The sequence below is a fragment of the Sceloporus undulatus genome, chromosome 5 (assembly GCF_019175285.1).
Source record: "Sceloporus undulatus isolate JIND9_A2432 ecotype Alabama chromosome 5, SceUnd_v1.1, whole genome shotgun sequence".
Lineage (NCBI taxonomy): Eukaryota > Metazoa > Chordata > Lepidosauria > Squamata > Phrynosomatidae > Sceloporus > Sceloporus undulatus.
In genome coordinates, this window is record NC_056526.1 from 2,680,916 (window position 1) to 2,696,231 (window position 15,316).

The 15,316-nt window shown below is 44.0% G+C and overlaps 1 protein-coding gene across 1 annotated transcript; it reads left to right on the forward strand.

Annotated features, from left to right (window-relative positions):
• The first annotated feature begins 2,652 nt into the window (after positions 1 to 2,652).
• Positions 2,653 to 12,336, forward strand: LOC121930855 (C-type lectin lectoxin-Thr1-like). The gene is made up of 6 exons (XM_042467790.1): positions 2,653 to 2,660; positions 3,838 to 3,917; positions 4,660 to 4,748; positions 6,651 to 6,785; positions 10,243 to 10,350; positions 12,256 to 12,336. Exons 1-6 carry the CDS (start codon positions 2,653 to 2,655, stop codon positions 12,334 to 12,336), a joined length of 501 nt encoding a protein of 166 aa, XP_042323724.1.
• The last annotated feature ends 2,980 nt before the right edge of the window (positions 12,337 to 15,316 follow it).

Consider the following 15,316-nt stretch of genomic DNA (forward strand, 5'->3'; position numbering starts at 1 on the left):
ATTGACCTTTTTAGTCATCAACGCACTTGTACAAAGTGCGGGATGAATCCTTCCTGAATCTTCATTCACGAAGAAAAGCCAGAGACAGAATCCATTCATTCTGAGATTACTGTCCCAGTATATGATTTTGAGTATATATACCACTGCATCAACACTAGCAATTTGGTCTAGTTTGGGACTGGACAGACACTCTCTTTGTTCTACTAGACTCCTCAATAAGCCGGCCGCCCCACTCGCTGAGGAGGCTATTGAGCCATCTCCATTCTGGACCCCCATCAATTAGAATCATGCTTCAGGATTGATACTGTATTGCCATTAGCAAGGCCTCCTCTTTCCCCCTTCTCTCACTTTTTGGTTTGTTAGTTCTTGTGTGTGTGTGTGTTGCTGATTTTCTTAATAACACTCAGAACCTTATTTGGAATTGTTGTGGAGTTCTGTGTGACTTGGAACCTATATACAAAGGGAAAAGATCCCAAGGCTGAACGTTGCCCCAGCCAAGGCTTTTTTATTTGAGCTATTAAAATTTCTCTAAGATATATTAATTTCTGATACCCTCCCAGGAGCCCTAGCTTTTTGGTTAACACTAGTGTATTTCCTACATTGTCATATAAGGAAATTGCAAGCTGCATTATTTCTGTAGTGTAGATGCATCCTTTGTGAAGACTTGCATCCCTAGTGTGAAGAATCATAGAACTGGAAGATGCCCTATGGGCCATCAGGTTCAGCTCTCCACCCAGTGCAGGATCTCTAGCTAAAGTAATAGTTCCCAAAGTTTGGTCATTCAGATGTTATGGACTTCAGTTCCCAGAATTCCTGTTGACCAAGCAAGGTGGGACATCTGGCAGTTGGAGTTCCAGACATGGGTGGACCAGAGTTTGGAAACCACTGATCTAAAACATCTTTAGCAAGCCTCCTTTTGAAGAGGTCCACCTCTCTAGACAATTGTTTCCATTGCCGAATCACTCTTACAGTCGTAGAATCATAGAGTTGGAAGAGACCCCAAGGACCATCCAGTCCAACCCCATTCTGCCATGCAGGAACTCTCAATCAAAGCATCCCCATTGACAGATGGCCATCCAGCCTCTGCTTAAAGACCTCTAAAGAAGGAGATTCCACCACAACCTTTGAGGAAAGAGTGCGTTCCACTGTCAAACGTCCCTTACTGTCAGGACGTTCCCCCTAATGTTGAGATGGATTCTCTTTTCTTGTAGCTTGCATCCATTGTTCCATGTCTTATTCTCTGGAGCAGCAGAAAACAAGCAGAAAATAAACCCATCTCCCAAAGCCACTCCTCATGGGGCTTGGTGTTTCCAGACTCTTCATCATTTTGGTCACCCTCCTGAAGCAATGGAGGTCTGACCAAAGCAGAATATAGTGGCACTATTACTTCCCTCGATCAAGATACTATACTTCTATTGATGCAGCCTAGAATTGCATTGACTTTTTTAGCTGCTGTATTACCCTATTGACTCAACCATGTCACCTCTCAGTCTTCTTTTAGCCTAGCTAAACATGCCCAGAAACCGATGTCAGCACTGTGGTTACATAGGTATAAGAGCAGTGCCTCCCTTTCTCCTTCTGGGAGGACAAATGGAGGTGGACTAAGTTCAATCCTAGGGTGCATGGGGACTCCAGGAGCTATTTTGGAGCCCTCAGCCCCTCAAAAACCCAGCGTTTGCCCTTTTTTCTAAAAATGGTAGGGCAAATGGCCACTTCTGGAATCCTCCAAGAATGTCAACAATAAAAGGAGGAAGGGAGGGGAGAAAATAAAGAGAATTCTGGTGGCACCTTTAAGACTAACATCTTTGTATTTTTGCATGAGTTTCTGTGGATATAAACCCAGTACTTTGGATGCAGTGCTAAGTAGCAGTCGTCTTTAAAAAAAATGGGGGTAAGGAGGCAATGCTTAACTTTAAAAAAAGACTTTAAAAAAACCCTGTGGAACTGTCTGCCGGATGAGATCTGTCAAATTGCCAGCTTTAAAAAAGCTGTCAAGACAGATCTCTTCCGGCAGGCCTTTCCTGAATAAAAGTGCCTGGCCACAGAATGACTGCCCCTCGCTCACATCATGGATCAGCCCCCACTTTGTCCTCGCTGTATTTTTATTGTGTTTTTAATAGATGTTTTAATTGTTACATGTTTAATCCTGTTTTAAGGGGGGGAATTTGGGACATACATTTGTAAATGTGAATTTTAACATGTTGTAGCCGCTTTGATTGTCTTGTCACAGAAAAGCGGGATATAAAGAAAAGTTTAATTTTTATTTATTTATTTATTTAAACAGAAGAGCTTTTCTGGCATATTGCATTTGTCTTTTTTCTTTTTACACATTTTCTTGAAGAACCAAGAGGAAAGAAAACCAGCCCTCCAGATCCACTCATGCTTAATAGTAAATCTGGTGGCAGTTTAAGTTCTTCTCTGTTTCCACCCCATTTACGTTTTCTGCTGGTCAAGAAGTTGCTCATCCATAGTGGCCAGATCTCTCTGTGCTTTGTTTGTGCAGCCATGTGTCTCATCATGTTCTACCTATTTGCATATAAATTCCTCCCAAGATGTTCAGCAGCTGAAAGTTTCTACAGCCCTGAATGAATGCAAAATTGTCATAGTAGGGAGAGGAGCAGGACAGAGAGAAAGAGACAGACAGACAGAGGAATGGTCAGGTGAGTGCATGCACCTTTTGATATAGAAACTAGAAAAGAAGGAGTCAGAGAGTAAAAGAAAGATGGAACATGAGCAAACAGCATGATGTGGCACCTTTAAAAGCCAATATGATCCTAGTTTGCATCAATCGCAGTATAGTGTCTAGATTGAGGGAAGTCATAGTGCCACTTTATTCCACTTTGGTCAGGCCTCACCTGGAATAATACTGTGTCCAGTTCTGGACCTCACAATTCAAAAAGGATGTTGAGAAGCTGGAACATAACCAGAGGAGAGCAACCAAAATGGTGGAAGGCCTGGAAACCATGCCTTATGGCTTGGGGAGCTGGGGATGTTTAGCCTGGAGAAGAGAAGCTTAAGAGGTGATATGATAGCCCTGTTTAAATATTTGAAGGGGTGTCATATTGAGGAGGGAGCAAGCTTGTTTTCTGCTACTCCAGAGAACAGGACCTGGAATCAATGGATGCAAACTATAGGACAAGAGATTCCACTGAAACATTAGGAAAAACTTCCTGAGGATAAGAGCTGTTTGACCATGGAAGATGCTGCCTGGACGTGTGGTGGATTCTCCTTCGTTGGAAGTTTTGAAAAAGAGGCTAGGTGGCTACCTTTTGGAAGTGCTTTGATGGTGTCTTCCGGCATGGCAGCATGGGATTGGACTGGATGACCCTTGGGCTCTCTCCCAACTCTGTGCTTCTATGATTCTATTAATATATGCCATCTTAAAACAATCTCATTAGTTAGACTGGTTGTCCAGTACAACAGAACCTTTACTGTCTCTGGGGACTAGTGTGGGGGAAATATCTGACAAGTCATAAGATGGTAGAATTGTAGAGTTGGAAGAGATCTTTAGGGTGGGCCATTCCAACCCCCTGATGCCAGAGGAGGATACCTACAGCTATAGCATCCCTGATAGGTGGACATCCAACCTCTCACTGCAATATCATGAAAAGTGTCTCCTGTTGGTGTGTGCAGATGAACTGGGCTGTGAAAGGCACAGGAACAGACAGGGCTGTTTTCACCTGATCACTTGGCAACCTCAGAAGAGACAACAGAATGCCAAGATGGAGATATCATGAGCTCACTTTTCTAAAGACACCTCCACATTTTGCAAGGAGGCAATGTCTGTCCATTTTGCCTACTCCAACTTCATTCTTCTCTAACACTTTCTCTTCCCAGGGGAAGCGGGAAGATGGAGGACCAGTCGTCTTTCAGCCTCAGCCTTTGTGGCTTTCTCCTTGTCAGCTTGCTTTTAAAAGGTGAGTCTGGGGCCTCATTCCCACTACATAATAAATTGGGTTTCAAACTGATCTGAACTGGTTTAAATGGCCCTTGTTTGCACTTGCACTGAATTTCTGGCCCAGTTTGCTGAGGAGGCTGGAGCGCAGCACTAAACCCATTTAAAGCAGTTCTTCCGGACGTTGGAGTGATTCATGCAGCACAAGGAACAGCTCTCTTCAGATACCCAGGACAAGAAAGCTGAGATCTTCTGCCAAAGGAACAGATGCCAGTCACAGATGAAGTCAGGAAGAAACTTTTCTGGAACATGGCCACATAGCCCAAAACCCCACAAAAAACAATGGATGCCGGCCATGAAAGCCTTCGACTTTACAAAGGAACATAACTTTGTCAAGTGACTTCCTTGGAATAGACCTCACAGCATGGTTAGTGGTTATGCTAGTTGTCGGGGGGATCCTGGCAGTTTCAATCCAAAGAAGTCACCTTCCCAAGTTCTGGAAGAGGAGGACCCAGGCTGGAATGTTTCTTGGCCATGTCCTCCTTCCCTACAGAGGACATTCTGGTTGTGTTCTCCCTGACTCTGGGCTTCAGCCTTTGCTAGGAAACAAACAGATTTAAAAATCAAAATATCAAAGCCAAGCCTGTTCGGGTTTAGTTTTAAAATTAGCAGAGTACCAGAAAGGTGCTCTTGTCTATTTATGCTTTCCTAAGAATTGAGACTCAACTGTGCTTGCTTTCTCCTTTCTCTTTGAATCTTTGCAGAAGCTGAATCTTGCCGCCGGGGCTGGTTGGTCTACCAAGGATTTTGCTATGGATTCTTCAAGGACAGGAAGACCTGGGCAGAAGCAGAGGTGAGACATTGGTTTTGGATCTCAGGCTGATGGACCACACTCAGGAAACCCCATGGAAAGTTCCCACATGGGCCACACACCCCACGAAAAGCAAGTGGCCAATGAGGCTGGTGGGATTGTCCTCAGTCCTTTGGGTCATGCTGGCCTCCCTGGAACACATTGCGGGTCAAGAGCCCATCAAGGGCCATCTTAGGGCATCAACCTTTGCTCTTGGTTGCTGTCTTGTTAGTTGAGGGGGGTGGGAAGCATTGACTTAGGCCCCATCTTGACTTGCCAGAATACTCTGGGGTGCCCCCATAATATTCTGGTCCTGAATTCTCCCCACATCCCTCCTGACTACTCTCTTTTACTGCAAGTTTTCAGCTCTCACGACAAATGATGGGCTTCCCACACAGTCCCCATTCATTGCTCGCTGTTGCTGCTGAGGTCAGCACAAGGTGCTCAGCCATGCTATCAATGCTGGGCCCCTCATTCTGACCCCAGAATGACTTGCACCCACAGCTGTGGTTATGGCTGTGAAGAGTTGAAAATCCACAGCAAAAGGTGAGATATTTAAATGCGGGTTAGGAGGAGGAAGCCCCCCTGAATCGGGTGCAGGGATTGTGGAGACAGTTATGAAGGCACCCAATGCAGGTATTTGGCCTTGTGTCATGCAAACAGGACAGAGCAATCTGGAGTGTGTGGAATGCAGAGTAAATCCCTGTACGTATAGACAAGCCCATAGTTGAACTCTGCAGCCATCAGCCCTTCTATTCACTTATACAGTATTTTGTTAAGTTTGGGATTTCTGAACCCATAAGTGATACCCTTGCCATCTTGGTTGCCCATAGATATCTATAGAGATGTGAAGATGTAGATGTGGCCACAGTACAGTATAGATGAAGAAATAGGTCCAAATCCAGTGGCTGGAGCCAACTCAGTCAACTGCTGAATTGTTAATCAATGCTTATATAAAACCCGTTGATTTAAATAAGACTAAGGTAATTTCCATTCTTATGTTTATATTAGTAGAAGGACAGAGAGAGAAAGTCTTTCCTGCAAAATTTCCATCACTGCCAGGTCTTTGCTTTGGTTGCAATTAACAAAATGGCTTGGGCCCAGGGTACTTGGAGGACCGTCTCTCTCCATATAATCCGCCCCGCACACTCAGAACATCTGGGACAAATTTGTTGGAGGTCCCTAAATCCCATCTGGTGAGGACCTCACAGAGGGCTTTTACTATTGTCGCCCCCTCATTGTGGAATAAGCTTCCTGTAGAGCTCTGTTCCTCTGCATCTTTAGTTTCTTTTAAGAAACAATTAAAAACGCATCTATTCCAGCTGGCTTTTTCACTTTAGGTAATAGTGCTTCTTCTCTGCTCCTTGTTTTTTGTTTTTCGACCCCGGACTAGTGCAAACATTGTTTTTTTCTTGCCCCTGGTGAATTGCGATTTGTATAGATTCCCGTTCATACCCCTTGTAATGATGTTTTTAAACTTTTATATTGTGATGTTTTTAACTGTATTTTATTATTCTTTGTCTTGTAAGCCGCCTTGATCATGCATTTGGAAAGGCGGGGTAAAAATTAAAATTATTATTATTATTATTATTATTATTATTAATATTAATATTAATATTGTTGTTTTGAGCCTTCATGTCATTTACAATTTATGATGAGCAATTTATGATGATCATGGAGTTTTCTTAGGCTCATTCAAGGTCACCCACTGGGTTTCCATAGATGAGTGAGAACCAAACCCTTCACAGTCATAGCCCAATACTCAAACTATATAGATAGATAGATATATCTGCTCTCTTCCTCTTCCCCCCCCCCCCCCCAAGTCTGTCTGGTCACCTCGAATCTGCAGCATCTTCCCTTACAAAAAAATAGCACAACCAGTTTTTGTTTTGCCGTTTCTCTCAGGTTGACTGTCACAGCATGGGTGCCCATCTCGCCTCCATCCACAGTACAGCAGAGTCTAGCAAGGTGGCCGAATATGTGTCAGCCTACAGCCGTGGCAATAAGAATGTGTGGATTGGCATGCATATTGATTCCGGTGTAAGTTCCCTTCTTTGCCTTTGGGTGGCATCCCATTAGCCACAAGATGTTGTTCATGGGCTCTCCAATGTAATCTCCTTGGGGCAGGCACTGGAACCCTGGATTGTACTAGAAGATTTCCCTTGAGTTGTCCATGTTGAGATGCTGGCAGTTTTGCTTATGACTGGAAGGACACACAAGTTTGACTGGTAGCACTCATAATCCTTACAATGTATTTCATGCCAAACTCAAGGCAAAGTGCACCCAAACCATTAATTTTGTGGTGGCGGGGGGGGGGGGATATGGAAAGATTCAGTTCAAGAAGAATGTTGTCCAGGGGAAGCATGTCCAGAGGAAGATGACCAAATCATTTCCAGAAATGTTTCCTGAAAAGTTAGGAAACCACCAAGCCCTTCAAAGACTGGCTTAGGGAGCTGGGCATGTTGACCCTTGGGAAAAGAAGGTTAGGGTTAAGGCAAAATAGGTCCTTAGGAAGAACTTTCTGAGGGTAAGAGCTGCTCAATAGCGGAAGACACTGCTGCTTCATAAGATGGTGGATTCTCCTTCGGATCTCTTTGAAAAGAGGCTGGATGTCCATCTTTCCCAGGAAGGATGGTGCCTTCCCACATGGCAGAAAGGGCTTAGAATGGATGGCCCTTGGGATGTCTTCCAACTCTAGATTCTACGATTCTAAGAAGAGGGTTAAAGTCCAAAGGTCAATGTGAAAGGCTTAACCACTGGAAGACAATTCAGGAGAGAGGGAGGCCTGATGTGAAACACGAGAAACATGTGAGCATTCAGAGAGAACAGCATTCTCCCTCATGAGCAGTTGAACCTCAACAATAACTGATGGTGGTTAAAATTTCTCCAATGCAACACTAAGTATAACAAATAGTTAGACCAATTAGAACTTTTTTAAAAATCCAAACATGTTATCAAGGCAAAGAAAAAGATGGCTAAAGCTGCCAAACAGACAAAAATCACCAAATTTAAAAATTACATAATCCTAGAGTTGGAAGAGACCACAAGGGCCATAAAGTCTAAAGCCTTTCTGCCATGCAGGAAGACTCCAACAAACCCCTCTCTGTGACACATGGCCATTCAGCATCTGTTTTGAGGACCTGCCCTGTTTTGCCCTTGGGAAGCTAGCCAGACTCCCAATCCGAAGTCTCAGCATCTTAAGCAGAGAGAGGGAAAGAGAAACCAAGCTCTGTATGTAGAAAAGCAGTGGTTGTCTAATCCAGGCCAAGTCCTTCACGAGTCAGTAGTCAGTCCAGGAAAGCCGTCCAAAGGGTAATCCTAAAGAACAGTCTAAGTCTAGCTCGACTTCAAGGCAATAATAATCAATCAATCAAGGAAGGAGGCACCATAGTGGATTTCTCCCAAGGAAGAAGGATGATTGTCAGCCTTACTGGACCAAGGGTGCTGTAGGGTTATTTATGGCCCATCCAGGCCTTGCTGGTGCTCTTTGTATGCAGCATACTTCTTATTTCAAAGCTCAGAGAGCCTGCATCTTTCTCTTTCCTGGCACCCTCTCCATGAGGATGGGTTTTGGTAAGTCGGTCTGTTCACTGAGGGTTGTGGCTGAAGGGAACTCTGCTCCTGTGCTGGCTTCAGCCTCTCCTCCTGGGGCTACTGGAGCTGTCATGTTCCCTGGGCTCTCAAACGCTCCATCAGAGCCATCAGAGAACATGCCAGGATCCTGGAAACAGGGCATGAAAAGACCTCCAAAGAAGGAGACTCTTCCTTCCTCTGAGGCAGCATAATTCACTTCCTCTTCCTGCCAGAAAATTCTTCCTTATGTTTAGGTGGGAATCTCTTTTCCTGTAGCTTGAATCCATTGCTCTAGTCTCTGGAGCAGTAGAAAACAAGCTTCCTCCAACCTCAATATGACATCCCTTCAAATATTTAAACAGGGCTCTCATGTTACCTCTTTATCTTCTCTTCCCCAGGCGAAACTACCCAGCTCCCTAAGCCATTTCTCATATCTCATGGTTTCTAAACCAGAATGACCAGAAAGGTTCTGAGCTGGTGTTGAAAAGATTGGAAGACTGTGGGCCATTGGGAGAGCATTCCCTTCTTGGGGTGCCAAAGGGGAGAAGGTCCTCTCCTTGTCTCACCCAAAATTTAGCCAAGGTATCCAGGATATTTTAGGATCATTTAACCATGGGGGTGTTCCCACTTGGCAGATAAAACGGATTATATTGGCACAATTCTGATTCGGATTATGTTCCGGGAATAATTCGAATTTTTTCCATAGTTTCCATTACCAAAAGGGGCAAATTACCTCAATTCATTTAGACCCTGTTTTCATTCCCATTTATTTTAAATAGCTTTATTTTAAAGTGGATTAACTTGCTCCCTATTCCCATTTGTGTCCACAAGCTGACAATCAAGCGCGTAGGCTTCAGACGTCACAAGTCTAGGGTCTTTTTTTTTAGGCGGCATCCAAGGTTCTTCTGTTGTGTCTCCCCAGACTAGGAGGAGGCTTGGCAAATCAGATCAAGGAGGAGAAAGCAGCGGTCTTCATTATTGGGGAGAGAATCTTTGGGGAAGAGAAAAGATAAGGCTTGATCCCCCCCCTCAGATCCCTGGGCGTCCAGGCTCTCCATTCCCCAAAATTGCTTTGCCTCCCCCATTGCTCCTTGGGCTGTTTGGAGGGCGATCAAGCAAGGATGTACTGCAAAGCCCATCCCATAGTTCCCCTCTGGAAGGAGCCTCCTTTCCCCAAAATCGCTTTGCCTCCCCCATTGCTCCCTGGGCTGTCTGGGGGGTGATCAAGCAGGCATGTCCTGCAAAGCCCATCTACTGCTCAGGCAGAGGCGAAAAAAGAATAGTTAAAATTGTGTTCAATGGCTCTCCTCTCACTTCGGTCTATGAATGTGGAGCAGAGAGGAGGTTGCAATCCACCGGGGGAAAGCTATGTGAATGGAAGAAAATGGCTCTGGCGATGCAGAAAGAGACCAAAGAGGGTGACACCCCCAGGCCAGTCCCTTGAGCGCTGCTCCTCCCATCTCCAGGTTCCCACATCAGACACCCTTGTCGTTCCCATTCGGATACAGCAAATCGTACCCCACTTTCAAAAATAACCCGCTTTATAACCTACTATTTTTTTAAACCGGTTTATAGGTGTCTAATTCGAATTATACGATATAATTTGATTTTGAATTGAATCTCAGTGGAAACGATTCCGGGGGCATTGAGGAACTAATTCGGGCATCAGTGGGAACGACACCTCTTAATTCACTTCATGATCCGCTTTATAGGCAAGTGGGAACACCCCCCAAGTGGAATAATGAGAACTGCTGCCTCTTGTGGCACCCATTACTAATTGCTTGGCTTCTCCTTGGGGGCAAAGTATTGGCCTCTATATGAATGGAATATTCGACTAGTGAGACCCTTGGAGCAGCTCTCCCCAGGCCCAGCTACAAAGGACTACACTGCATAATTCATTTCTCTGCTTCTATTTTTCTCGCAGAGCAAACAATGGACGTGGGTGGATCATACCAAGATAAAGTTTGTAGCCTGGAAAGTTGGAGAACCCAATAATTTTAATCTTTTTGGTGCTGAGGAATGTGTCCAGCTGGTGAGCGAACTAGGTGAGGGCTGGGAGCAGCGCTGGTGGGCTTGCAAAATGTGATCTCGCTTAGGCTACATCTACCATGCAGAAATAATGCAATTCCATACCACTTTGACTGCCTTGGCTCCTTTCTATGGAATTCTGGGATTTGTAGCTTGTTGTGGTGCAGGAGCTCTCTGACAGAGAAGACTAAATATCTCCTAAAACTATAGGCCCCAGAATTCCATAGCACTGAGTCATGGTAGTTGAAGTGGTGTCAAACTGCATTAATTCTTCAGTGTAGATGCAGCCTAGAAATTCCACTTCATGTCCATCTTTGAGGGATGGAGTTTTCATTGGAGATGGGGCTTGATCTTGTACAGGAGACATAAGGCCATCATTTTCCCCACATTCATTTCATCCTACCTACTGAAGCATCCTTCCGTTTTACAAAGGATTCTGGGGTGTGTGGATAGCAGAGCACCTGGTTGTCCATGGCAGGCTATAGTTGAGCAGGTGATCCTGTAAGCAACCTGGGCCTAAACCAGCAACACTTTGTACTTTGCCCAGAAACTAATTGGCAGCCAGTGGGATGATTTTAAGATTGGTGGGATGTGATCACTCCTGGATGTACCTGTAATCAATCTAGGTGCCATATTCTGAACCAGTTGGAGTTTCTGGACTTGGTGCAAAGTAGCCTGATGTAGAGCTCACTGCAGAAGTCCAGCCTTGAAGTTACCTGTGTGAACTACCATATTTAATAGTATTTTAATAATAATAGTATTTATTTATAACCCACCTTTCCCTGTGTTGGATCAAGGTTTAGGTCCTCTGATTCTAGGAAAAGGTGCAGGAAAAGACATATCAGCTGAAGCTGATAACAGGGAGATATTTCGGGAGTAGTGAAGTCAGCCCCCCTTATGATGGTTCCCGATGTGATCCATATCCTCTGCACCCTCCAGATGATGCTCCTGCTTCAGAGAAGCCATTTTGAACTAGCAAGTGAAGAGGAATTGACATCCATCCACTTCCTACTATTAAAGATGGCCTCTCCTGGGCCTATAATGGCCCTGGAAAGCCCAAAAGCAAGGTGAAAATGTGCCTATCTCCCTAAAGGGCATTTGGGAGCAAATTGTTTTAGATATTTTTAATGGAGATGGGTACAGTTGGAGATGGGTCTCATGAGGGACTAATGCTTCTCTCTAGCCTGCTATTATAATATTATTATTATTATTATTATTATTATTATCCTTTATTTATAAAGCGCTGTAAATGTACATAGTGCTGTACATACAATCTTTTTAATTAGACGGTTCCCTGCCCTCAGGGTTACAATCTAAAAAGACATGACATAAAAGGAGAAGGGAAAGGTGGTGGGGCTAGTAGGCTAATACATATAAAGTATATAGCAATACAAGAAATGGTTCTATAAAACAGGCACCATAAGAACATCAAATAGCAAGCGACAATTATGCAATGCCTGGAACGCTTCTCTGAACAGGATGGTCTTCAACTCTGTTTTGAAGCTGGTTAAAGAAGTGATGGCTGTTGCTATAGTTCTGTTCTGTAATTCTGTCAAAAGGGAGACAATCATGTCACCCTCCAGAGGCTATTGGACTGTAACTCCAGGTAGACCTAGATGCTGGTGAATGTTGGGTAGTTCCAGCATGGGAGGCCAGTTGAGTCCTACTACTGTTCTACAATGTTCCTCAGGTTGCCCCTTACTTCTTGAGCATTACAGGGGAAGATCAGAAGTGCTCAGCAACTTGTATTTTGGGAGAGCTTTACTTGCTGAGGAACAGTTCAATTTTATGAGGAGGACCTTCAGACCAGATAGGAATGGCATTTGGATATGACTGACTTAATGAAGGTATCAAAGTTATCCAAAGAAAAGAACAATGAGCTGTGTTTCCTTTCATTTTTGTCTCCTAGAATTTCTGCGCTGGAATGATGCACGATGTTCTACAACACGGCCTTATCTTTGCAAGCACATTAACATCCCTCCATGCCTGACTTGTGGATAGCCACTCTTCAACAATGACATTGAACACTGCAACTGGAGGGGCACCTGCATGACCTCTTGCTGTTTCAATGATTTAACGATTGTTTTGTTTTGTTTTTGTGGCCTAGTGGTTGCCAAACTTTGGTCCTCATTGTGTCCGGGTCTCTAATTCCCTGAAGTCCGGGACACCTTCGCTGACATTCAGGGATTCTGGGAGCTGAAGTCCAGAACACATGGAGAACCAAAGTTTGGGAACCACCATTTTAACCTCCCCTCCAATATCTTAAATTCTTGGAGAGGAGAAGAGAGCCAGCATAGTGTACTGGTTTGAACATTGGGCTGTGACTCTGGAGACCAAGGTTCGAATTCCTGCTCAGCCATGGAAGCCATGGGTGATGTTGGGTGAGTCACACTCTCTCAGCCTCAGGGGAAAACAGTGGCAAACCTTCTCTGAACAAATCCTGCCAAGAAACCCCAAGGGTTGCCATAAGTCAGAGACAGTCTGAAGGCACACAGCAACAAGAACAGCAACATCCTAGATCAGCGGCATAGTTGGCTCTCCATACAAATGGATTCTTTATCCAAGGATTCAACCATCTATGGCCTGAAAATATTGAAATTATAAATTCCAAAAAAGCAGAGCTTGATCTTGTCACTTTATAAAAAGGGACATCTTTCTACTGTGCCACTGTACATAATGGAACTTGAGCATCCACAGATTTGCGTATCCACAGGGGCTCCTGGAATCAAACCCCAGAGGATACTAAAGGCCCATTGTATACTCAGTTATCGTGTCCTGGCCCAAACCCCTGTCCAAACCTGGTTTATTGGGCAGCAGCCACTATGAGCAACAGAGGTCTGTTTTCTTGTCAATTGGGGTGCAGCAGACTGACATTTCCATCCCAGTGGAAATGATCTCTAGTGCAGATCAGACCTTAGCAACAGATTTGACCTGTAAATAATAATTAAATTATCTTTCTAAGTATTAAGATTGGTTGCTGTTTTCTCCACATTTAATCATATAAAAATACATTGAGGAAGAATAAAAGATGATTGGAAGGCAATTTTAAACACGTTTGTACTTTCCCTCTCTCTGCCCCTGTCTCCCACAGCACTAGAGTACAAAGGTCTCTGGACACCGTTTATTTTAAAACACTTTTAATTTGAAAATATAAATAGACAAGGAGATGGCATGAGGGATGCCCAAGGACTAGCCTTTGCTGCCTCTCTTTCCTCTTCTTCTTTGTGCTGCCTTAGGTCTGGTTATTTCTGTACTCTGCCTTAGAGGTTACTTCTGGAGCAAGGAATACCTCTCCCCTGATCTTGCTATCCCAGGAGACAAGAAAGACAAGCACAAAGGGTTTTTCCCCACTATAATATAATTGTCTGCTCAAGTTTGCAATACATTTCCCTTCTTTCTTTTGCATATATACCCAGGGGCAAAACCAGGATGATACTGGTAGAGTGATTGGTCATCCACCCCTGTTTAAAAACCTCCAAAGGAAAATACTGCATCATCTTCTGAGGCAATAGCGTCTTCCACTGTCGAACAACTTACTGTTAGGAAGTTCTTCCTAATGTTGAGGTGAATCTCTTTTCCTATAACTTGAACCCTTTGCTCCATGTCCTAGTCTCTGGAGCAGAGGAAAACAAGTTTGCTCCAACCTCAATATGATACTCTTTCAGATATTTAAATAGAGTTATCATATCCCCTCTTAACCTTCTCTTCCCCAGGCTAAACCTATAAGGACGCTCCTCAGAGGGCTTGGTGGTTTCCAGACCTTTCACCGTTTAGGGTAGTTATCTTTTGATATCTCAAGGTCTGCAATGCAACTTCTTTTCTGCTGCTCCAGAGACAAGAATATCAACCAATGGATTCAAATTATGAGATTCCACTTAAAGATTAGAAAGAATCTCCAGACAGTTCAGCATTAGAATGGACTCTCTTGGAAGGTGGTGGACATCTTCATTGGAGATTTCCTAATAGAGACAAGATCTCAAGGATGCTTCAGCAGTGGGTTCCTGAATGACAGGAGGTTGGCTTGAAGGCCCTCTAACTCTGGTTTTGCCTTCTTCCGTTATTTTGCTCCTAGGCTGTTTCAGTATAAATTACCATGGAATATCCTTGTCTCCTGGGACTGTCTGCCAAAGTGACTGCTTGGAAGACTGGAAATGATTCATTCCAGGTAGCAGATCTGCAGAAACTATAAAGCCTCTCCTCCTCCCATTAGTTCCATAGCCTTTTTTTATCTTCATACTTCAGTTGATTGATTGATTGATTGATTGATTGGCTGATACCTCACCTTTCTTCCAAAATGTGAGTCAAGGTGGCACTATTAATGGCCCTCTTAGAGTAATGCTCCTCAGCTATGAAGGATGTGTATGTGTGCATGTTAAGAGAAGATGGCGCATGATGGCACAACTGACTTCTGGATGTGTTGGATAACCAAATCCCTTGATATGTCTCAGCCACAGGATTTCTGTTGTGCATCATTGCTCCTTTTTCTGCATAGAAAACAGCATTCTTTTACACACACACACACACACACACACACACACCTGGAAACAGTATTTCTTGAGCAAAACACAATGTGTATTTTGGAGCAGAATAATATGCCCCCCTCCCAAAATTTGAAATGTGTAAATAGTCAGCAAGAACTGCACATGGACATTCATTTTCTATACACATGGGAGAAAACTTTTGAAATGATTTGTGCATGGACAAAAGAGCCAAATTTAACAGTACTAACTTCCCTAATGAATAGAAAATGGTACCTGTTCTTCAGGAGGATGGCTTGAGAAAGGTCTACAGCTTCCTTCTTCCCAGGGTAGCATTTAACAGTGCAAGAAGTGTGCGCTTATATTTTGTGTGTGTGTTTGTGTGTGTCACCACTAGCAGCATAGTGCGCCTACCTGGAGACTTTGCTCCAAATGCACCATTGATCATCCAGCTTTGATTCCTGCCAGGTTCTTCACTCACTCTCCTTTTGC